General features: G+C 37.6%; 2 protein-coding genes across 2 annotated transcripts in view; one reads left to right on the forward strand and one right to left on the reverse strand.

Annotated features, from left to right (window-relative positions):
• The window catches only part of UTP6 (UTP6 small subunit processome component), a 46,288-nt gene extending 24,133 nt beyond the window's left edge, over window positions 1-22,155 (reverse strand). Inside the window, exons 1-10 of the mRNA XM_037809309.1 lie at window positions 21,990-22,155; window positions 19,534-19,618; window positions 16,480-16,521; window positions 15,484-15,576; window positions 14,722-14,769; window positions 12,369-12,432; window positions 10,922-11,040; window positions 9,867-9,944; window positions 9,015-9,096; window positions 8,446-8,527 (exon numbers count right to left, since the gene is read on the reverse strand). Of these exons, the coding sequence (XP_037665237.1) occupies window positions 8,446-8,527; window positions 9,015-9,096; window positions 9,867-9,944; window positions 10,922-11,040; window positions 12,369-12,432; window positions 14,722-14,769; window positions 15,484-15,576; window positions 16,480-16,521; window positions 19,534-19,618; window positions 21,990-22,081 (785 nt within the window). The 5' untranslated portion in view covers window positions 22,082-22,155. The remainder of the gene's footprint in view (window positions 1-8,445; window positions 8,528-9,014; window positions 9,097-9,866; window positions 9,945-10,921; window positions 11,041-12,368; window positions 12,433-14,721; window positions 14,770-15,483; window positions 15,577-16,479; window positions 16,522-19,533; window positions 19,619-21,989) is intronic.
• LOC119513753 (frataxin, mitochondrial-like) lies at window positions 612-1,572 on the forward strand. Its single transcript, XM_037809189.1, has 2 exons — window positions 612-764; window positions 1,030-1,572. The coding sequence occupies exons 1-2, from the start codon at window positions 612-614 to the stop codon at window positions 1,510-1,512; spliced, it is 636 nt and encodes a 211-aa protein (XP_037665117.1). The 3' UTR covers window positions 1,513-1,572.
• Window positions 22,156-22,754: the final 599 nt, after the last annotated feature.

Here is a 22,754-nt window from a genome sequence, read left to right on the forward strand (position 1 = left end):
AAAACAATTGGTAGAACTTAAGAGAATGAAAAGCACAATAGAAGAGATGAAAAATACAATGGAGCATACAACAGCAGATTTCAAGAGGCAGAAGAAAGGATTCAGAACAGGACATCTGAAATCCTACACAAAAAAACAGATAGGGAAAGGAATGGAAAAATATGAGCAGGGTCTCGGGGAACTGAATGACGACTGGAAGAGCAGGAATGTATGTATCGCGGGTATCCCAGAAGGACAAGAGAAGGGAAAAGGGGCAGAAAGAAAATGGAGAAAATAATCACTGAAAATTTTCCATTTCTCATGAAGGACATAAAATTACAGATCCAAGAAGAGCAGCATACCCCAAAGCAGAAGAGATCTGAATAGACTTACTCCAAGACATTTAATAATCAGATTATCAAATGTCAAAAACAAAGAAAGAATTCTGAAAGCAGCAAGAGCACATCATTACATAAAAAGGAAACCTGATAAGACTATGTGCAGATTTCAGCGCAGAAACCATGGAGTCTAGAAGGCAGTGGCATGATATATTTAAGATACTGAAAGAGGAAAACTGCCAACCAAGAATTCTGTATCTGACAAAACTGTCCTTCAAAAATAAGGGAGAGAGCATGTGGACGCTCGGGCGCCGCGCAGCCGCCGGCTTTCTGCCCCGGGCGGCGCCCCAGGGCCCGGTACAGGCCTGTACTACGGCCCGGCCGCTGGCGGAACACACCCTGCTCTGCGGCCGCCGGGACCTGCGCACCGGGACTGCCGCGAACTGGGTGCCTGGCCAAGACGCGAGATGACAAGGTCAGGGCTACGGTGGTGAGCAGCTGTAGCACCAGGGCTCAGGCATTTGAGAAATGGCCGGGTCTTGCTTCCACATTCTGACCCCTCCTCTGAAGACCACCTAAACCTCTCTGAAGCGAGATTATCTTTTTCGTAAGGAGGAGAGGAAAGTCTACAAGGAGGGTACTGTGATACCCTGCCTTCAGATGAGGAAACCAAGGTTCCAAAAGATTAATCATTTTGCCCAAGGAGTGTTAGGATGACAGGAAGGAGAGCTTGAACTTCCGCTGCCTCAACCAGATTCTGAATACCAAAAAGCAGAGTGCCCATTTGATGAATTTGAGGAAAACGGGAACTTTGGGTGATCCAGGCTCTCTAGATGAGACCACCTATGAAAGACTGGCAGAGGAAACTCTGGATTCCTTAGCAGAGTTTTTTGAAGACCTTGCAGATAAATCTTACACATTTGAGGATTATGATGTCTCATTTGGGAGTGGTGTTTTAACAATTAAACTGGGTGGAGATCTGGGAACCTACGTGATCAATAAGCAAACCCCAAACAAGCAAATCTGGTTATCTTCTCCATCCAGTGGGCCCAAGCGCTATGATTGGACTGGAAAAAACTGGGTGTACTCCCATGACGGCGTTTCCCTCCATGAGCTGCTGACTGCAGAGCTGACTGCAGCTTTGAAAACCAAATTGGACTTATCTTCCTTGGCCTATTCTGGAAAAGACACTTGATGCCCAGCCCATTTTTAAGGACATTAAAAGCTATAAAGCCAAGACCCCAGCTTTGTTCTACAGCTGCGTGAGTGTCTGTTCTTTTCCATTCCTGCTTTCAAGGACATTTGCATTGTGTGTAAGGGCTCTGTGCAAAGAATGAGCTGCCTCCCACCCCACTGCCAAGTTCTGACTTTTAATTCCTAAAGCGTTTTTTTCTATTTATTGTCTGATTTCCTCCTTCATATGATCTCCCTTTTGTCATGAGGACATACCCATATGTTAACATAATTACCCTCTAACAAAGTAAAATATTAAGAAGGAAAAATTCTGGAAGGAAGAGTGAACTGGCCTCATTCTTTATTCTTACTGCAAAATTACATGAAGAGTAGCTGGCCATCCCCACTCTCTTTCCCAAAGTGAGACTCATTAAAGGGTAGCCTTAAGTGTCCCCACACCTCTTTGAAACCATACATACTTCTGAGCCCGTTAGTGTAGACATGTCAAAGGCAACTTAGGAATTCTCAAACCAGAGTCCATCTCCTGCTCATGCTCAGTGACCACCAGGGTGTGGCTGCCGGGGTGACCCTGGGAGACAGGGTGCTGCTTTTCCCATATATAAATTATATATGTACACACAGAGATGTTTTGTGTTTTAATTGAAGGGTCAATGTAGGATTAGCTGCTGAAATACTAGGATCGAAGAATGCAAAAAGTCTCCCAGACTATCTGCCTCCCAAAGACAAGAAGGAAACAAAATGCCATCTCCATAAGCTGAGTGATATGTAATAAATGAGGGCAGGTCACGGAGCCACGTAAATGAAAGAGATGTTCATTTTAGTGAAAAAAAACCTGGTCCTAGACTTGACTCAGCCCCAAAGAAGTTGAATCTCTGTAGGAAGTTTTTATAAACTCCCTAGACCTCCATTTTCCCATTTGTTAAATGAGAGGGTTGGACTGAATAGTATATAATTGATTTCCAATTCAGACATTCAACAGTCCTGTCACTCAGTTAAACAGGTTGGCTTTAATTCTCTTCTGGGTAAATGAGAGGATGACATTGAACAACTTTTTTTTTTTTTTTCTTTTAAATCTTCATTTTGTTGGGATGTGTTCGCGTACCACGCAGTCATGCGGGGCAGGTCGTGCATTCGGTTGTTCGCGGTGCCGTCGCGTGGTTGTGCATTCGTCACCTGGGTCGGTCCCTGGCACCTTCATTGGCGTGCACACAGGAATAGCAAGAATGATGGTTAAAGTGAAGGGGAGCGGTTGGGGTGGGGGAGAGCACTGGGTGCCTTTGTCTGTTTGTTTGTTTGTTTCCTTCCCATATTTTTGTGCTCGTCCGTCCATGGACTGGACACGGGGGGGTGTGGTCCTTGTTGCTTTCCCGATCCCATTGTCGCCCCTCATAAGCTGCATTTTTGTGCAGTTGTCTTCGGGATTCGTGGGTTCTGGGTTGTGGTTTGGTGGTTTCGGGTGTCCGCCACCGGCTGTCCCGATTCTTTGGAGCCTGGAAGGGGTTGTCTGGATTGTGCGTGGGAGTGCCCACCAGAGTGACCTGAACAACTTTTTAAAGCTATATGGTAAATATATTATTACTTGTGTTACTTGGTTGGAATGTCACTTGAATTCATGTTAAAATAACCATCCTTTATTGTGCCCTTACTGTGTTAAGCCTGTTATACCTTATTACCTCATTGTAATATTTACTGTCCTGCATTTCACACATGAAGGCTCAGGAACATTAAAACAACTTATCCAAAGTTAAAAAAATAAAAAAATAAAAAAAATAAGGGAGAGTTTAAAATATTTTCAAACAGCCATTGGGAGGGTTTCAGAACAAGAGATCTGCTCTACAAGAAATACTAAAGGGAACACTACAGGAAGACAGGAAAAGACAGGAGAGGGAGGTTTGGAGAAGAGAGTAAAAATGAAGACTATCAGTGAGAGTAAAAAGAGAGGGGGGAAATAAAATAAAATTAAATTAAATTAAATTAAATTAAATTAAATTAAATTAAATTAAAATATGATGTATAAATTCCTAAAGTCAAAATGGTAGATAGGAGACATTACATAGAGTGAAATTAGCCAGAAACAAAAGGACAGGTACTCTATGGACTCACTAATATGAACTAACATTGATGAGCGAAATTTGAAAGTCAAAGTTGAGAACATAGGTTATCAGGAGAAAGAAAGAGGTTAGAAATCGGGCATTTGATGCTGAAGGAGTACAGAAGGATAAACAGGACTGACTGTATAGATCCAGAAATAGAAAGCATAATACTGTGTGATGGTAGCACAATATTGTAAGTACTCTGAACCTGAATGTGAATACGGTTGAAAGAGGAAGGCTAGAGGCATGTATGACACCAGAAGAAAAGATAGAAGATAAGGATTGGAATTTTATAACTTAGTGAAACCTAGAGTGGTCAATGATGGTGATTAAATGTACAAATATAATAATGTTTTTAAAAGAGGGAGAACAAATGAATGTCAACATTGCAAGTTGTTGAAAATTGAATGGTACAAGGGAAAAAAATACAATCAATGCAAACCAGAGTCTATAGTCCTTGGTAACATTGTAAGATGCTTCCATTAATTGTAACAAAGGCAATATACCGAAGTTAAATGTCTATAAGAGGGGATTATAAGGGAATGATATGGGATTCTTGGTGGTAGAGTTGTTGTCTGACCTCTTCATTGTATTTTACTTTATTTTTCTTCTATCTTTTATACTTTCATTCTTCATTTTTTTTTCTCCTTTTCCTCTTTCTTTGAAGAAGAAATGGAAATTCCCTCACATAGTTTGTGGAGGTGAATGCATAACTATGTGACTATACTGGGAATCACTGTTTGTTTATGTAGAATGGATTGTATGGTGTGTGAATAAAACTGTTTAAAAAATAAGCAAAGGGATACAAGTGCCAGAGAAAATGTGGAGACAGGGATGTACCTATTCACTGTTGGTAAGAAAGTACAATGGTGCACCCCATCTGGAGGACAGTGTGGTGATTCCACAGGAAGCTAACTATCGGGTTGACACATGGTCCTGCAACCCCATTATTGGGTATATACTTGGAAGAACTGAGAGCAAGGACATGAATGGACATTGCACACTGGTGTTTATGGTGGCAGTATTCACGATTTGCAATGGATAGGAGGTGACCTAAGGGTACATCATCCAATAAACAGAATGGTGAACTGTAGTATATACATTCAATGGAATGTTGAGCAGCAGCAAGAAGAAATGAAGTTGTGAGGTATGCAATGAGGTGAATGGACCTTGAGGACAGTATGTTGAGCGAAATAAGCCAGAATTGAAAAGATAAACATTATAATGCCTCGCTAACATGGACTAACTATAATGTACAAACTCTGAAAATTGAATCTGAGAGCACAGGTTATCAGGGGAAGGCTTATGGTAAAGGTTCCTAGATCGTAAGCTCTTAACAGCAGTCACATCTACTCATAAGTTGTAACGGTTATTTCTAAATTCTGAGATGATGAGCTGTTTGTGTATAACCTGCTCAGTCCCTGATCTGTGTGACACCTGAGACTCAGAGCCAGAGTTTGGCAGCTATGAATGTCAGCATTACCCCATACAACAAACGTTAAAGCTGAAAAAGAGATCAGACTTTAATGAGAGATATGAACAGTGGACTTGGTTAGGACTAAGGTAAACCAGACTAAAGGGAAAAGGATATTGTGCCAGTTTGAATGTATTGTGTCCCCCAAAACACCATTATCTTTGATGTAATCTTGTGTGGGTAGACATATTAGTGTTGATTAGATTGTAATTCATTGAGTGTTTCCATGGTGATGTGACCCACCAAACTGTAGGTGATAACTCTGATTGGATTTCCATGGAGGTGTGGCCCCGCCCATTCAGCATGGGCCTTGATTAGTTTACCAGGGCACTACCTAAGCTCAGACAGGAGGAGCGCGGTTGCCAGAGCCAAGAGGAACACTTTGAAGAATGCACATGAGCTGAGAGAGGAACTGCAGTTTACAGAGACATTTTGGAGACAGCCTTTGAAAGCAGACTTTTGCTCTGGAGAAGCTAAGAGAGGACAAACACCCCTAAAGCAACTGAGAGTGACATTTTGAAGAGAAGCTGCAGCCTAGAGAGGAACGTCCTGGGAGAAAGCCATTTTGAAACCAAAACTCCAGAGCAGACGCCATTGCCCATCCTCCAGGGAAGGTACCCGATTGCTTATGCATTACTTTGGCCACTTTATGGCCTTAAGACTGTAACTTTGTAACCAGATAAACCCCTTTTTATAAAAGCCAAAGCACTTCTGGTATTTTGCATCCCAGCAGCATTAGCAAACTGGAACAGATATTGACTGTGTTTTAAAACTTCAACTTCTATGTGAGACCAAAGGAAGAGATGTTTATTTGCTGGAAAAATCTATTATTTTCTGTAGCACATTATATAATTTAATTTGTATGGTCAGTTTATTCAAACATCATGATTACATGGAACCTTGAATACAGGGTGATATCTGGTTGGTTTATACAGGATAGCATGAAGCCCTGATACATCCCAAGAGTAATTTGGGCAGAGAATAAAAAATATATTTGCAAAGTTCCCTTGAGGGACTGGGGAAAAATCGGAAATATAAAATTCCTTCACCTGGGGAATTCCTGATATTCTTGCAAGCACTGGGGACCACCATTGTTGTAGGCCAAGCCCTCAAACTTGGGGCTTGCCCTTATGAAGCTTGTTACTGCAAAGAAGAGGCTAACCCTACTCATAATTGTGCCTACGAGTCACCCCCAGAGAACCTCTTTCATTGCTCAGATGTGGCCTCCCTCTCTAAGCCAACACTGCAGGTAAACTCACTGCCCTCCCCCCATACGTGACATGACTCCCAGGGATAAGCCTGGACCTGGCATCATGGAATTGAGAAAGCCTTCTTGACCAAAAGGGGAAAGAGAAATGAAACAAAACAAAGTTTCAGTGGCTGAGATTTCAAATGGAGTCAAGAGGTCATTCTGGAGGTTATTCTTACGCATTATATAGATATCCCTTTTTAGTTTTTAGTGTATTGGAACAGCTAGAAGGAAATACCTGAAACTGTTGAACTGTGACCCAGTAGCCTTGATTCCTGAAGACTATTGTATAACTATATAGCATACATGATATGACTGTGTGATTGTGAAAACTTTGTGGCTCCCACTCCCTTTATCCAGTGTACGGACAGGTAAGTAGAATAATGGGAACAAAAATTAAATGACTAATAGGGGGTATGAGGGCCATGGGATATTCTGGGTGTTCTTTTTCACTCATATTTTTCTTCTTCTTTTTTTTTTTGGAGTAATGAATATGTTCAAAAATTGTGGTGATGAATGCACAACTGTATTTCGATACTGTGAACAACTGTACACTTTGGATGATTGTATGGTATGTGACTATATCTCAATAAAATTGCATTAAAAAAATTCATATGGAATTCCATGGGGCCCCCAAATGGCCAAAACAATCTTGAAAAAGAACAAAGGTGGTGAAATCACACTTTCTGATTTCAAAACTTATATAAAGCTACAGCAATTAAAACAGTGTGGTTCTGGCAAAAGGAAAGACATATAGACCAATGCAACGGAACTGAGAGTACAGAGATAAATCCACACATCTATAGCCAGTTAATTTTCGACAAGGGTGCCAAATCCATTCAATGGGGAAAGAATAATCTCTTCGATAAATAGTGCTGGGACAACTGAAAATCCACATGCAAAGAATGAAGATGGACCCCTACCTCTCACCATACACAAAAATAATTCAAAATGGAGCAAACACCTAAATATAAGAGTTAATACTACAAACCTCTTACAAGAAAACATAGGGAAATATGTTCAGGACCTTGTAGTAGGCAACAGATCTTTATACCAAAAGCATAAGCAACAACAACAAAAATATATAAAATGGACGTCTTCAAAATTAAAAACTTTTGTGCATCAAAGGGACAGTATCCAGAAAGTAAAAAGACAACCTACGGAACAGCAGAAAAGATTTGGAAACCATATATCTGATAAGGGTTTAATATCCAGAATACATAAAGAACTCCTACAACTCAACAAGATAAAGACAACAAACTCAATTAAAAAATGGGCCAATGATTTGAATAGACATTTCTCCAAAGATATTCAAATGGCCAATACGAACATGAAAGCATGCTCAACATCATTAGCAATTAGATAAATGCAAATTAAACTATGATACCACTTCACACCCACTAGAATGACTATTATTAAAAAAAAACTGAAAATAACAAATGTTGGCAAGGATGTGGAGAAATAGGAAACTCACAGACACTGTTGGTGGGAATATAAAATATTGCAACTGCTGTGGAAAACAATTTGGCAGTTCCTCAGAAAGTTAAACATCAAGTTACCATACGACCTGGCAATTACACACCTAGGTTTATACCCAGAAGAAGTGAAAGCAGGGACTCAAACAGATATTTGTACACAAATGTTTACCACAGCATTATTCACAATAGCCAAAAGGTGGAAGCAACCCAAGTGTCCATCAACAGATGTATGGATAAACAACATGTAGTATATCCATTTTATTAAGCCATAAAAAGAAGCAACAACATGAAAAACCTTGAAGACATCATGTTGAGTGAAATAAGCCTGGCTCAAAAGGACAAATACTGTACAAATTCTCTTATAGGAAATATTTAAAGTAAGCAAATTCATAGAGAATAGTCGTTACCAGGGGTGGAGGTGAATTGGTAGTTTTGGTTTGGGACATTGCAAACAGTCTGAAAATAGTGGTAAAAGTCACACAGTATTGTCAATGTACTTAATGTCAAAGAATTATACACTTAAAATGGTTAAAATGATTTTATGTTATGTATATTTTATCACAATTATAAAGAAACTATTTTTAAAAATCAATCAGAAGATCAGAAATAAACATGTTCACCTTTCCACTATATTACTTACTCATCATAAATTTCTTTTTGCAGATCTTTGGCAAAGTCAAATAGCTGGGCGATTGAAAGCAATGACACATGAAATTCTGCACCTAAAATTTAACAAGCAGGGGAGAGCAGGTTCATTGCCAGTAAAATGCTAAAGAATTACTTGACTCAATAAGCATTTTATGTACTGGAGTTTGATTTTGAATCTTTTAAATTAGTAACTAGAATAAAATAGAAAAAAGTCACCCACAGTCCCACATGCAAACAAAGACATTAATATTTTGGCATATTCATAACTGTTTCTAACTTTCTTTATACTAAACTTCTGAAGGGCATAAGGGCATTGACTGAATCATCTACTTCTTTTCAACTCCCTACATGAGTTAAATACTCAATAAAACCCTACTGAAATGTCCCACTATATCCTAATGGGAAATAAGCCTTTTGTAAAAGAAATAGGATGCTATTCCTACATTCAGAATTTTATACTCATTCTAATGGAAAATTATAAAATTGACTATTAAGTCTTCCTCATTATAAAGAAAATATTTCACTTTCCTACCACATATAAATATCAAAGGATATACCTACCTTTAATTTTGCTCACAGAGTTTTTGTAGATGATCCGTGCCAACTCACCCTGAAGGATTTCTTCAGGATAATCAAGATTCCCCTTAAGAGCAACACATTAAACATAACTGCTAATGGGATATACCATTAAGTAGAAAGCACTAGCATGATAATTAACAGCCCTGGACTACATGTACCATATGACCTCTGGCAAATCACTTCTCTTTGGGGTCAGTCTCCTCACTTATAAAATGTGCAGCATGAACAAGATCATTGATTTTTAAACTGTTTTTTCCAAGGCTCCTGGAGTGGTGGCAAGATGACAACCTTTAAGGCCTTACTCCTCATTTAGACCAGAATAGGTCAAAGTTATGTGCCTTGTTTACCCTTCTATTTAAGACTTTATTTTGGAAAAAAAAGTTCTGAGCTGAAAACCACTCTAAAAGATGATATCAAAGTTTCTTTTCACCTCCAACATTCTAAAACTTCTTTTTTATAAATTATTCTCTATTGTAGAAAATAGTATGAAAGGGAAAAGAAAGAAATCTAGAGAACCACACACTTCACACCCTTCCTCGAACTCCTTCAACCCATTAATATATAACTTACCTATAGTGATTTTCATACAGTATTAAAAGAAGAGCATCTAAGGGCCACTTCAATTAGTTCAAATGTCTATACATAAAGCACATTAACTTCAGTTTTATTACTAGGCCCATTTAATTAAATTAACTTTGGACTCATCTTAAAAGTTTCAAAAAATGACAACATTATATTGGAAAGAAAAATACATACCAATGATTTTTTTCTTTCTCCTAAACAGATTCAAAACACGACATATTATTAACAAGTGACAGTACATTAGCATCTTACCACATCCATCTTGGCTTTTTCAAATTCTTGCTTTTCTTTCCTCAGTTTCTCAGTATGCATCAGCTCCATCCTAAAGTACTAGAGAAGAGAAATAATGAACTGTCAATTTTTGGAGCATATTTCTTTTTTAATTAGAAATATATAAAATGCCATTTGTTTAACCCATATTAGATCTAGGGGAGTTTGGGAGAAGTGTTCCATTTTATTTTGCTATGAAACTGACATTAAAAAGGTGTGATGAAAAAGATATTTTATGCTCTTTTGGTAAGCAATTTGGAGATATGAATCAAAAACCTTAAAAAGGTTTCTACCCTTTAAAGCAGTAATTCTGCTTCCAGGAATCTATCATAAGGAAATAATCCTAAATACCTAAAAGTTTAATGCACAAAGGTCAGAGCAAATATTTGAAACAATCTAAATGACCAACAGGGAAAGTCAAATAGTTTATAAAAGAAACAGACTATCAATGCAGTCATAAAATAGTTACAATGATTTAGTAATGGTCCACCACAATTCTAATGTTATTCTAATTTGTTTTTAAAAGTTGGCTACAAAATTGTATCTATAACACAATTAACACTATGTAAAAAATGTGCACAAAAAATGTGCACAGTATTGTTAATACTGTTGTCTTCAGTCATACATTTTTCCTTCTGTGCTCATGCTTTTCTGATTTTGTTCTTCAGATTTTCAACAAGTAAATATTATTTTTTAGTGTAAAATACAAAATGATCTTTAGTCTTTAAAGAAATGCAGAAATGTTTGTTTTTCCTGTTCCTTTGTTTTATCTTATCTGGAAATGTTTGTTTTTTGGGTGTGTTTTTATTTTTTTATTTTTTGATAAATAAAGTTAATTATAAAAAAACTAAAAGAAATGCAGCTATTAGAACAGATCATGAAAATCAAAGGTTTTCAAAATGTGGTCGGGGATATCTAAGGGACCCCAACACTCTTCCAGGGTTGGGATCCAAGGTCAAAATTATTTTCATAATAATATTAACATGTTATTTGCCTTTTTCAATCTCATTCTGTCAGGAGTTAGCACACATACTCACTTCTTGATAAAGTTTTGGACACTCTGGATGAAAGCGCAGAGCCCGAAGAAACAACTGTCTAGCGCTTTCTGAAGACAAGCGATCTTCCATTTCCCATTTGGCTGCCATAATCCACAAAGCTATGAACAGAGGAAAAATATCTTTTAATCAACATAATCCAGTCAGACAAGAAAAGACTAATGTTCCAATTTTAATACTCAAAGAAATTGTTTTAAAATCTTACCAAAGGAGAAAGAGGATGGACAGAAGGGGCTTCTAACAGCTATCTGTAAAGTTTTGTTGCTTTAGCCAAAATTAAAGCATTCTGAAGCAAACAGGTAAATATTACCATCTGTTCAACCCGCATAATGGGTACATAGGTACCTGTTACTATATTTCATCAATTCTAAGGACGCCATCATTGTAAGTCCTGTACAAATTTCTAAGTTGTTAAAATGAGAGGAAAAATATGGATGTCTTAGAATCAATGAAATCTATTATTTTTGTTCTTTTCTCTTTATTTGAAATAGTTCATAATCTAAAAAGTAAATTTTTAATCATACTTTTTGGTAATAAAGGCTTAAAAACAAAAACAAAAATCTTTTGTCCTTCTACATGGGAAATCAACCTTGAATTAACCATCTAGTTGTCTCCCTAGTAACTTAATAAAGGTCAACTATGTTATTAGGCAAGACTGCTTATGGTAAAAATGACGCATGGTTGGTAACCACGTCTGGACTGGATGGAGAGCCAGTGCTTTGGGCTTTCTTGAGCATTAGCATATGACTCCTGAAACTGAGCATGGCCCTTGCTAGGACTACTGGAAGCTAAGCTAGAGTGGCTTTCCTACCGACTCATGTGATCTCATCCCTCCCACATGACGGTGGGGGCCACAGACTATTCCTGGAACAACTAAGAGGGCTCTGCTGAAGAAGCACACATGATGCTGTTCTGCTGTATCCTTCTGAGTAAACTGTTGCCAAATACAGCCTATGTGAGTCTTGCGTAATGTAAAATGTCTAATATCCCGAGAATAGGGATATTATTTCCTATTCCACTATAAAATAATGTACCATTCATGCATTATTCATGAAAGAGGTCTTTTCCTTATAAAACATGAGCATCTACTCTGTGCCAGCAACTGTTTAAAAATCTGTATTAACATTTTCTTCTTTAAGTTTTTGAAATCCCTCAGAATTTGTCTGTCTGCAAATAGAATGTCCTTCAAGGACCAAAGAGTTTTTTTTTTAACCACAAACTAAAAAGAAAGGTAGTCTTTCTTGCCCACAGTTACAATACCTGCCACAGTGACTAGCACACAATAGGGAGGAATGAATTAAGAATCAGCTATTCAGGAACAAAAACCACTGAGACTTAGGTTTATAAAGCAAAATAAATTCCAAAAGGGCTATAATCTAAATAAAATGTTAATAAAATAAAAATAAAAATGACAAGGATTTCACAATACCTGGCTTGTTGGAATGAATGGCCAACATACTGGAGAATACTTTGCTAAGTTGAGCTTTGGTAGCCTGTTAAAGAGGAAGAAAAATTTCTACTTTCTGCACAATGAAATCACCACTACTACTCTAACTGATCTGTCCTATACCCTCAACCCACTGTAAAATTCAATGGGCTTCCCCTGAGGAGCTGGGGGAAGGTGCAGAGGTGTTGGACTTCCTCACCTGGACTAACGCTGATGTTGTCACAAACATTGTGACTGGTGGTTTGATGTGCTGAGCCCTCTATCAAGGGACTTGCCCTTATGAAGCTCGTTACTACAAATAAGAGGCTAAACCTGCTTATGATCGTGCCTAAGACTCTCCCCGAGAACCTCTTTGTTGCTCAGATGTAGCCCTCTCTCTCTCTAACTGAGCCACCTTGGCAGGTGAACTCACTGCCCTCCCCCCTATGTGGGACCTGACTCCCAGAGGTATAAATCTCCCTGGCAATGCAGGATATGGCTCCCAGGGATGAATCTGGACCTGGCATCGTGGGACTGAGAATATCTTCTTAACCAAAAGGGGGATGCAAAATGAAACGAAATAGTTTCAGTGGTGAGAGATTTCAAATGGAGTCAAGAGGTCACTCTGGTGGACATTCTTATGCACTATATAGATAACACCTCTTAGGTTTTAATGTATTGGAATAGCTACAAGTAAATACCTGAAACTACCAAACTCCAACCCAGTAATCTGGACTCCTGAAGACGACTATATAACAATGTAGATTACAAGGGGTGACAGTGTGATGTGAAAACCTTGTGGATCACACTACCTTTATCTAGTGAATGGATGGATAAGTAGAAAAATGGGGACAAAAACTAAATGAAAAATAGGGTGGGATGGGGGGGATGGTTTGGGAGTTCTTTTTTACTTTTATTTTTTATTCTTATTCTGATTCTTCCTGATGCAAGGAAAATGTTCAGAAATAGATTGTGGTGATGAATGCATAACTACATGATCATACTGTGAACAGCTGATTGTACACCATGGATGATTGTATGGTATGTGAACATATTTCAATAAAACTGAATTTAATTAAAAAAAAAAATCCAATGGGCTTATGAAGCTCGGTACTGCAAAGGAGAGGCTAAACTTGCATATAATTGTGCCTAAGAGTCTCCCCGAGTACGTCTTTGTTGCTCAGGTATGGCCCTCTCTCTCTCTCTATCTCTCTCTCTCTCTCTCTCAGCCACCCTGGCAGGTGAACTCACTGCCTGCCCCCACCCCCACCCCCCACCCCCCGTACATGGGACCTGATTCCCAGGGGTACAAATCTCCCTGGCAATGCAGGATATGACTCCCAGGGATGAATCTGGACCCGGCATCACAGGACTGAGAATATCTTCTTGACCAAAAGGGGATGCAAAATGAAATGAAATAAAGCTTCAGTGGCTGAGAGATTTCAAATGGAGTCGAGAGGTCAATCTGGTAGACATTCTTATGCACTATATAGATAACACCTCTTAGGTTTTAATATATTGGAATAGCTAGAAGTAAATACCTGAAACTATCAAACTCCATCCCAGTAGTCTGGACTCCTGAAGATGACTGTATAACAATTTAGATTACAAGGGGTGACAGTGTGATTGTGAAAACCCTGTGGATCACACTCCCATTATCTAGTGTATATATGGAAGAGTAGAAAAATGGGGACAAAAACTGAATGAAAAATAGGGTGGGGGGGTGGTTTGGGTGTTCTTTTTTGCTTTTATTTTTTGTTCTTGTTCCAATTCTTTCTGGTGTGGGGAAGGTGTTCAAGGGTGGATTGGGGTGATGAGTGCATAACTATGTGATGGTGCTGTGAAAAGCTGATTGTACACCATGGATGATTGTATGGTATGTGAATGTATTTCAATGAAACTGAATTTAATTTAAAAAAAAAAAGAAAAGAAATAGCAGAATGTTATTTAGCAATAAAGAGACAATACCAGAATAAACAGCTAAAAAAAAAATCCAAAGGGGCAAGATCCGCTATTCCTAGGGCCTTATCAACAAATAGACACACTTAGTTTCCTTCTCCTAAACCCCTAAACATAAACATTCTAAATATAACTCAACTTTATTGAACAAATACAAATACATATCATTTTCTTTTTCAACTAACATGGAAATCATTTACTTAAATAGTCATTCAGATATATAAATGTCATTACATTCAAGTTCAGCCTTCTGAACTTGAATTCTTTTCCCATTTATTATCCCTACACCTTTGGAGAAAACAAGGAGTTTCAGGAATCAAATATAAGTATGAGGCTTAAAAGGCAGACTAACCAAAAGCAAGGAAGAGGGAGCAAGACATAGTTTCCCAATACTCACCCATTTCTTACAAAAGACTACATAGGACAGCCAAAGTTGAACATCATCCTGCAAAAAAAGCAATGTAGTAAGCCGACTTAATTTGATCTGTACATATAAAACACCTTTGCATTAATTGATTTTGTTAGAAACAGAGGCGGATTTCAGAAGATTCAGTTTTACCACCTCCCTCAGCTTATCAGGTCTGTTCTGAGTTCTTGGATCTCTTAGCCATGATAATTCAATCCATCCCCTCTCATGCCCACCCACCACACTCAAAACAAACACCTATCCAATTGTTTAAACGCAGTTCTTAAGTGGTCTCAATCAGGGGCAGCAACTCAGAAAATCTGCCATTTTCAGGAATCCAAAGCACTTTTCATAACATCCAGCCTCAGAGCCAAACTCGAAGGAAATCAAGTTACTGAGATTCTGTCCCTATTCTAGCCATTTATTTCTCAAGGGACAACCTGCTCTAGTCTTTAGTGTACTTTACTTAATGATATAGCCAAGTATCTCCCAGACAATTTTCTGATCCTGAATTATCTACCAAATTACACTGTTTTCAGCACTATCCTCACAGAATAACTAAAGTACAGGGATCGATTATCTTTAGTGGTTTGTTAATTGGCTCAAAAAATGTTTGAAGCTATGATGTCACCATTAGAATGCATAGTGAGATGCCCAAGATAATAGAGAACAATGCAATTGAATATCCAAATCATAATATGTACAATACACATCGTCACATCTGTTACAGTTAAAGGTGCTCTGATCGCTTACTTTCCACTTTGCTGAAGCACGTCGGAAGACACCTTGCACCCGATGTACAATAGAATTCTCAATCTCATCCTTTTTAAATGAATACCCAATACGCTAAAAGGGAACATGAAACAACAAAGCCTCAATTTAATCACATTTATCCAAATTCCTATTTGATTGTTAAGCTGATAGAAAAAGCAAGTAATTACAAATAGCAAATAATTATGAAACAAATTATAGGCATGTTAACACACAATTTATCAAAGGCACATGTATCAGTCTGAACGTATCATGTCCCCCAAAATGCCATTATCTTTGAAGCAGTCTTGTGTGGGCAGGAAAAGTATTGGTGTTGATTGGGTTGGAGACTTTTGATTGGATGTTTCCGTGGAGATGTGATCACTCAACAGTGGGTGAGATATTTAATTGGATAATTTCCATGAAGGTGTGGCCCCGCCCATTCAGCATGGGCCTTGTTTAGTTTACTGGAGCACTATATAAACTCAGACAGAAGGAGCGAGCTTGCTACAGCCAAGAGGGACACTTTGAAGAATGCACAGTAGCTGCAGAGGATAGAGAATTTGAAGATGGCCACTGAAAGCAGAATCTTGCTCCGAAGAAGCTAAGAGAGGACAAATGCCCCAAGAGCAACTGAGAGTGATATTCTGAAAACAAGCTGTGGCCTAGAGAGGAATGTCCTTGGAGAAAGCCATTTTGAAACCAGAACTTAGAGCAGACACCAACCACATGCCTTCCCAGCTAAAAGAGGTTTTCTGGATGCCATTGGCCATCTTCCAGTGAAGGCACCCAATTGTTGATGTGTTACCTTGGACACTTTATGGCCTTAAGACTGTAACTTTGTAACCAAATAAACCCCCTTCATAAAAGCCAATCCATTTCTGGTGTTTTGCATCCTGGCAGCATTGGCAAACTAGAACACCAACTGTCTCCCAAACCCAAGTTCTAAATATAGAGCAATGCTGCTTATCTGTTATTTTTTTCCCAACTACTACTTACTGTTCTTCTTCTCTGGATCAGCTCCAAAAGATTAATTTCATACTATGGAAGAAAAACATACAAATAAAGAAAAACAAGAAAAATTATAACCTTTTAAATATTTAAATTCCAAACTGCAAATCAAGAACATAAAATAAACAGTACTTTGCTATTGAAAAGCATAATGTGTAATATACAGTAACTGTTTAGCATTCACTGAAAATTCACAAATACATACAATAATTAGCAAGCTTATAATCACCTCAGATGTAAAGAAGTATGATACTGAAAATCATAAGACTTACAAGATATATAATATTAATCTAACTTTCCAAACAACAGTCTGGTCTACAACAGTGTGTTCAAACCTTCAGTTAAAAAAAAAAAAAAACAGCATTCTTCAAACAAAATCTTAGCTGATAAATCAACAAAGCAGATAGAGTTGCTCTAGCTGAAACAGAAGTGACAAGCCTGGTTGGCTATCCCTCCCCTCACCTCCTGCCACTTATAACCCTTAAGGCCATCAAAAAACCATAGCTATTAAATTCCTCTTTTAGCCTCTACTTGAAGACTAGAGACAAAAAGCTCGGGATCTCACAAGACTGTATGCTTCATTTTTAAACCTTAATAGAATATTTCAAGCACACTGAACACCCATGCACCTACCACACAACTACTTGAAAGCCTACATTTTACTATATTTGCTTCAAATCTTTTACAGAAATAAAACATTTCAAATAAAGGTGAAGCCCTTTATGTACCTATTTCTGACTCCATCCCACTACAGAGGTAAGGACTATTTTTACTTTGGTGTTTATCATTTTCAAGTATGACCTTATACTTTATTATAATGTTATCTTTAATGTTTTTGAAGTTCATATAAATGGTATCATACTGTACACATCATTCCATATTATCACTCTACATTAATTTTATGCATATCCCTGCTGACACATGGCATCTGAATTTCTTCTTTTTAATTGTTGTATAGTAATCCATTGTATGAATGTGCAATTTACTTATTCTTTCTCCTGCTGATGCGTATTTGTTTCCAGTTTTTCTCTACTGCAAAATTCCGCAATTAATATTCTTGTACATATCTTCTTTTGAAAAATGTCGTAACTTCTGTAGGGTATATACCACTTCCACTTCTAACATTTAACTCCACAAGGCAATGATTTTTGTCTGCTTATTTATTACTGTACCCATCACCTAGGTCAGTGACATGTACATAGTGGATGCTCAATATTTACTGTATGAATGTATGAACAAAATTGTTGGGTCATATGGTATACACATTTTCAACTTTATGTGATATTACAAACTGCTATCCAAAGTGGTTGTTAAATTATCTACCAGCAGTCATGAGTTTCCACAGCTCTAAAATCTCCATATAATATCAATCTTGAAAACACTTCTCAATACCATAGCTATAAAATGCTACTGCACTTTGGTTTTAATCTTTAATTTATCCTATTACTAAGGACACTATCTTTTCACAAGCATGACTGCAATTCATGTTCCCTTTTTGTACAGTGCATGTTTAATTTGCCCATTTTTGTTTCTGATTGCTTGGCATTTTCTTGATTCACAGTTCTTTATATATTCCAGATTCCAATTATATTTGTTGCAAATATCTTCTCCCACTTTGTAGTTTGTGTTTTTATGTTATTTATGGTGTCATTTTTTTGCACAGAAATTTTTACTTTTAACATAATCAAATAAATCAAGCTTTTCTTTCACGGTTTGTGCTTAAGAGTCTCATTTATTTCAGGAAACCTTTCTCTACCTGAAGTCATTCTTTCATATTTTTGTCTAGAAGATTTAAAGTTATTTCCCCAACACAGAGCCCTTTGATTTACTGGGAATTCATTTTTGTATATTACATGAGGAAGGGATCTAATTTTATTTTTTCAATCTGGATAATCAGTATCCCTCAGAAGCCCACTGATTTCAAAAGACACTTCTGTCTAGAGCAGGTTTACATGGTTATGCGTGGGTAGGAAGATAAATATTAACTGTGTGTGTGTATGTAAGTGTGTGTATCTATACTTTTTTAAATCTACTTACTTATTTCAGTTCTGCTCTCTAAAACTATATAAATCAATCTAATCCACAAGTAGCTCTTCAAATATATGAAGAGTGAAAGTATATGCCACTTCTTAAGGTTAAATATCCCTACTTTCTTCAGTGATTCCTCCCCAAACAAGGTTTCCATCTTGGCTGCCTTCCAATCTCTCAAAGCCCTTCTTAAAATGTAACCTTGGGCTTAACACAAAGCTCTAGACATGGTCTTATAAATACAAAACACTTTTTTAAAGCCAGTATTTTCTGAGTGCTGTTTCCAATGTCCTCTGCTTAGCTCACTTACTCAATACTATAATTTAGTTAATGTAGCCAAATGACAACATGCTCTTAGCTCATTTTGAGTTTGCAATCCAACTATTAGCTCTAGAACTTCTTCCAAAAACACCGATTCTCAGCCAGGTCTCATGTATCATTTGTTCACTTGATTTTTATTATTCTAAGCTGAGAATCTTCAGTTTTATAATATTTCTTCTTGTTACTGGTTTTTTTCTGAATCCTGATTCTGTCATCCAACTTATTATTCTTCCCCTATATGAAAATTGCTGACATGTATGTTTCCCTTCACTCAAAATCATCCATTCGTTTACAGAATGGAAGAACTCTGCAACATACCTTTATCCAGGTTGACCTACTAACACAAAATTATTAATTTTAAAATCATTGACTGTAAGTGAACTCATGCTCCTCTATCTTACTGCACAAGAGGCAGTCTATCAAATCTCTTGCTAAAATCCTGATACACTGTGTCTCTGGCAGTCTCTCGTCAACTAACCTCTCAGGAAAAAAAACAAGGGAGCTCAGTTTAGCAAGGACTTAAGCCTTAAGGGAGCAATGCTTCTCCCAACAATCACCTCTACTTCTTACTTGTTCAAAAATTACCTGTTAAATAATTGGTTGTAGAATTTTGTAGAAAATTGTGGTCAAGCTCATCATTCTATAATGATTTAAAACGTGAGGGGATAAATAGTAATGAAATTATTCACTTACTTGAACATAATTGATAAAGTCTTCTTTAAAGAGGGCTCTTCGCTGTATTCTGTATTCCAGATCCGAAGCCTTCTTAATAATAGCCCTGAAGAGAAAGCCATTTAAAATACAAGAAGAGCAAAAGTTAAATATCTTTCTTTGGCTTTAAGTTTCTTTAGTTTGAATATATTTTAAAACATATATTTACTAAAACACATAATTAATATAATTATCTACAGTAAGCAAGCATTCTTTTTTTTTTTAAATGAACATTTCTGTGGCATTTAGCACATTCACAAAGTTGTGCAACTACCACATCTGGTTCCAAATCAACTTCAAATGGATCAAACACCTAAATCTAAAAACCAAAACTATAAAACTCCTAGAAGAAAATGCAGGGCAACATCTTCAGGACCTGGTGTTAGGCAATGGTTTCTTAGACTTTACACTCAAAGCACAAGTAACAAAAATACAGATAAATGGGACCTCAGCAGAATTAAAAACTTTTGTGCATCAAAGCACTTTATCATGAAAATAAAATGATAACCTACACAATGGGAGAAAATATTTGGAAACCACATATCTAATAAGGGTTTAATATCCAGAATATCTCAAGAAATCCTTCAACTCAACAACAAAAAAGACAACCCAATTTAAAAACAGGCAAAAGACTTGACTAGATATTTCCTCAAAGAAGATATATAAATGGCCAAAAAGCACATGAATAGATGCTCAACATCATTAGCCACTAGGGAAATGCAAACCAAAACCACAATGAGATACCATTTCATATCCACTAACGTGGCTACTATTTTAAAAACAGAAAATTACAAGTGTTGGAGAGGATGTGGAGAAATAGGGACACTCATTCATTGCTGGTGGGAATGTTAAATGGTATAGCCACTGTGGAAGACAGTTTGACAATTCTTCAGGAAAGTTAAGTACAGAATTACAGATGACCCAGCATTCCCACTTAAAGATATACACTCAAAAGAATCGAAAGTAGGGACTCAAACAGATATTTGCACACTGATGTTCACAGAAGCATTACTCAAAATTCCCCCAAGATAGAAGCAACCCAGATGAATGGATAAACAAATGTGCCATACATGCACAAAGGAATATTATTCAGAACTAAAAAGGATATACAGATGAACCTCGAAGACATCAGGCTGAATGAAATAAGCCAGAAGCAAAAGGAGAAGTGTTTATGATCTCATTGATATGAAATAATTAGAATAATGAAACTCATAAAGTCAGAATCTAGAATATAGGTTACCAGGGGACAGGGTAGGATTAGGAATTAGAGAGTTAAGGCTTAAAATGTACAGTTTCTATTTGAGAACACGGAAAATTTCTGATAATGGATGGTGGTGATGGCAGCACAACATTGTGAACATAATTAACAGCACTGAATTATATATTTGAATGTGATTAAAAGGGTAAATTTTAAGTTTTATATTTTTTCTAGAATAAAATTTTTTTAAAAATCCATGGAACTGCACAACACAGTGAACCCTGAGTTAAACCATGGACTACAGTTAATAGTACAATTATAATAATGTGCTTTCATCAATTGTAACAAATGTACCACACCAATGTAAGATGTTAATAATAGGGTAGTATATGGGAATCCTGTATTTTATGCATGATTGTTCTGTAAACCCACAACCTCTCTAATTAAAAAAAAAAAAATAAAAAGAAATAAAGAAACTATAGATTGTCTTTACCTAAAAAGGTAAAGGGCTTATATGGTCCCACAAAGTACTTAAAAGAGAAGATTCAATGTCTTTAGCTAAGCCGAGAAACACGTGTATATTAGGAGAATTTACTGCCTTTATTAATTATAACAATGACTAACATTTACTGAGCACTAAGAGTCCACACGGCTTTGTTCTATGTTTCCTTATCAAGTTTACTTTACAGCTTACCGTCACACTGCTAAACTCAAAATCATTGTAAAACGAAGAAAATCACAGCCAAAAAAAAAAAAAAAACACTATTAAAATAATTGGTTTTAACAAATAAATTACGGAATGCCAACCATGTGCCAGACACTGAGGTAGAATACAAAATTGAATTAAATGGTCTCCAGATCCAGGAAGACTTTCTTACTCCTCTGAGCTGCCACGGCACTCTCTTCACATCCCTACAGCAGTTCACTCTATTGCAATCAACTTACAACACACTGCACTATAATCAAAATATTTGTCTGTCTCCACAAACACAATGGCCCTGCGAATTCCTGATGGGCAGGGACCCTGATTCTATAACCTTTATACCAAGTCCTGGCTCCCTGAAAAACCATCAGCATGTTTGGTGGGTAAATAGACAGACGGGACGGATGGATCACCTTGCGGTGTATGACAAATTCTGGGCATCATCAGGAATGGGCTTCCACCCCTGCCCCTGCTATACACACGCCCCCAACCTCCCCCACCCTGCCCCAGCTCTTGCTCTTCCCCAGCCTCTCTCACTTAATTTCCGCATGACTAAACAGTCCAATGCGCTCCAGCTGTTCCAATTCAGGGAGTCGATCTTCTATGCGTTCCTGAATTATCTCCGCCATGAGGTCCGAACTCCACAACCTGTTAGAGATATCCACAGCGTTCAACACGCGCAGGAAGAGCCAGCTTTTACGTTCGCACGTACGACGTAACGTGTGCACTAGGTCCCACCTCTTCCGCTTCCGCTGTCTCTAGTGGTGGGGGTGGTCTTCGGCTTTGTGGCTACGGTCACCTCCTTGTGGCTGAGTGTGAGGTTGCAGCGGGAACCCGCCGAGCCACGGAGGAAGATTCACCCCAACGCGAATAGAGGGGCGGGGCTAGAATGGAGCAGGGCTGGAAGCGCGCAAGGCTGGACCGTGGGCGGGGATCGGGAAAAGCGCTTTAGGTTCTAGAGGAATTACCTGAAGGGGGTATGGAATGCGTTTTATGAAGTATATCGTTTCCTTTTCTTCTTGCTCCCATCTCCCGTCTTCACTTTCCAACACTAAGGAGAAAAACAGAAAGATAAAAGGGAGGGATATCGTATAATTATAGTAAACATTTCAATAAGTCAGTAATGAAAATGGTGGGTGGTGCTAAGACTGACCAGGCTACCCAAACAGTATTTCTTTGCATTAGGCTAGATTTAATAAACAAGTGTAGTAACTAGTTTTCACCTGCTGCTTAGAATCTCTGCTTGACTAATTTTTTTTCTTTTTTCTTTTCTTACCGATTGATTTTGTAAATGGGGAGAAA

This window comes from Choloepus didactylus, chromosome 18, assembly GCF_015220235.1.
Source record: "Choloepus didactylus isolate mChoDid1 chromosome 18, mChoDid1.pri, whole genome shotgun sequence".
In the NCBI taxonomy this organism is placed as follows: Eukaryota; Metazoa; Chordata; class Mammalia; order Pilosa; family Megalonychidae; genus Choloepus; species Choloepus didactylus.

What these genes read in the sequence shown, in the direction of transcription:
- LOC119513753 (XM_037809189.1), top strand. Translation starts at nt 612, where the DNA reads ATGTGGACGCTCGGGCGCCGCGCAGCCGCCGGCTTTCTGCCCCGGGCG. An exon ending in CCGGGACTGCCGCGAACTGG is followed by an intron (nt 765 to 1,029) that starts GTGCCTGGCCAA and finishes AAGGAGTGTTAG; the next exon opens with GATGACAGGAAGGAGAGCTT.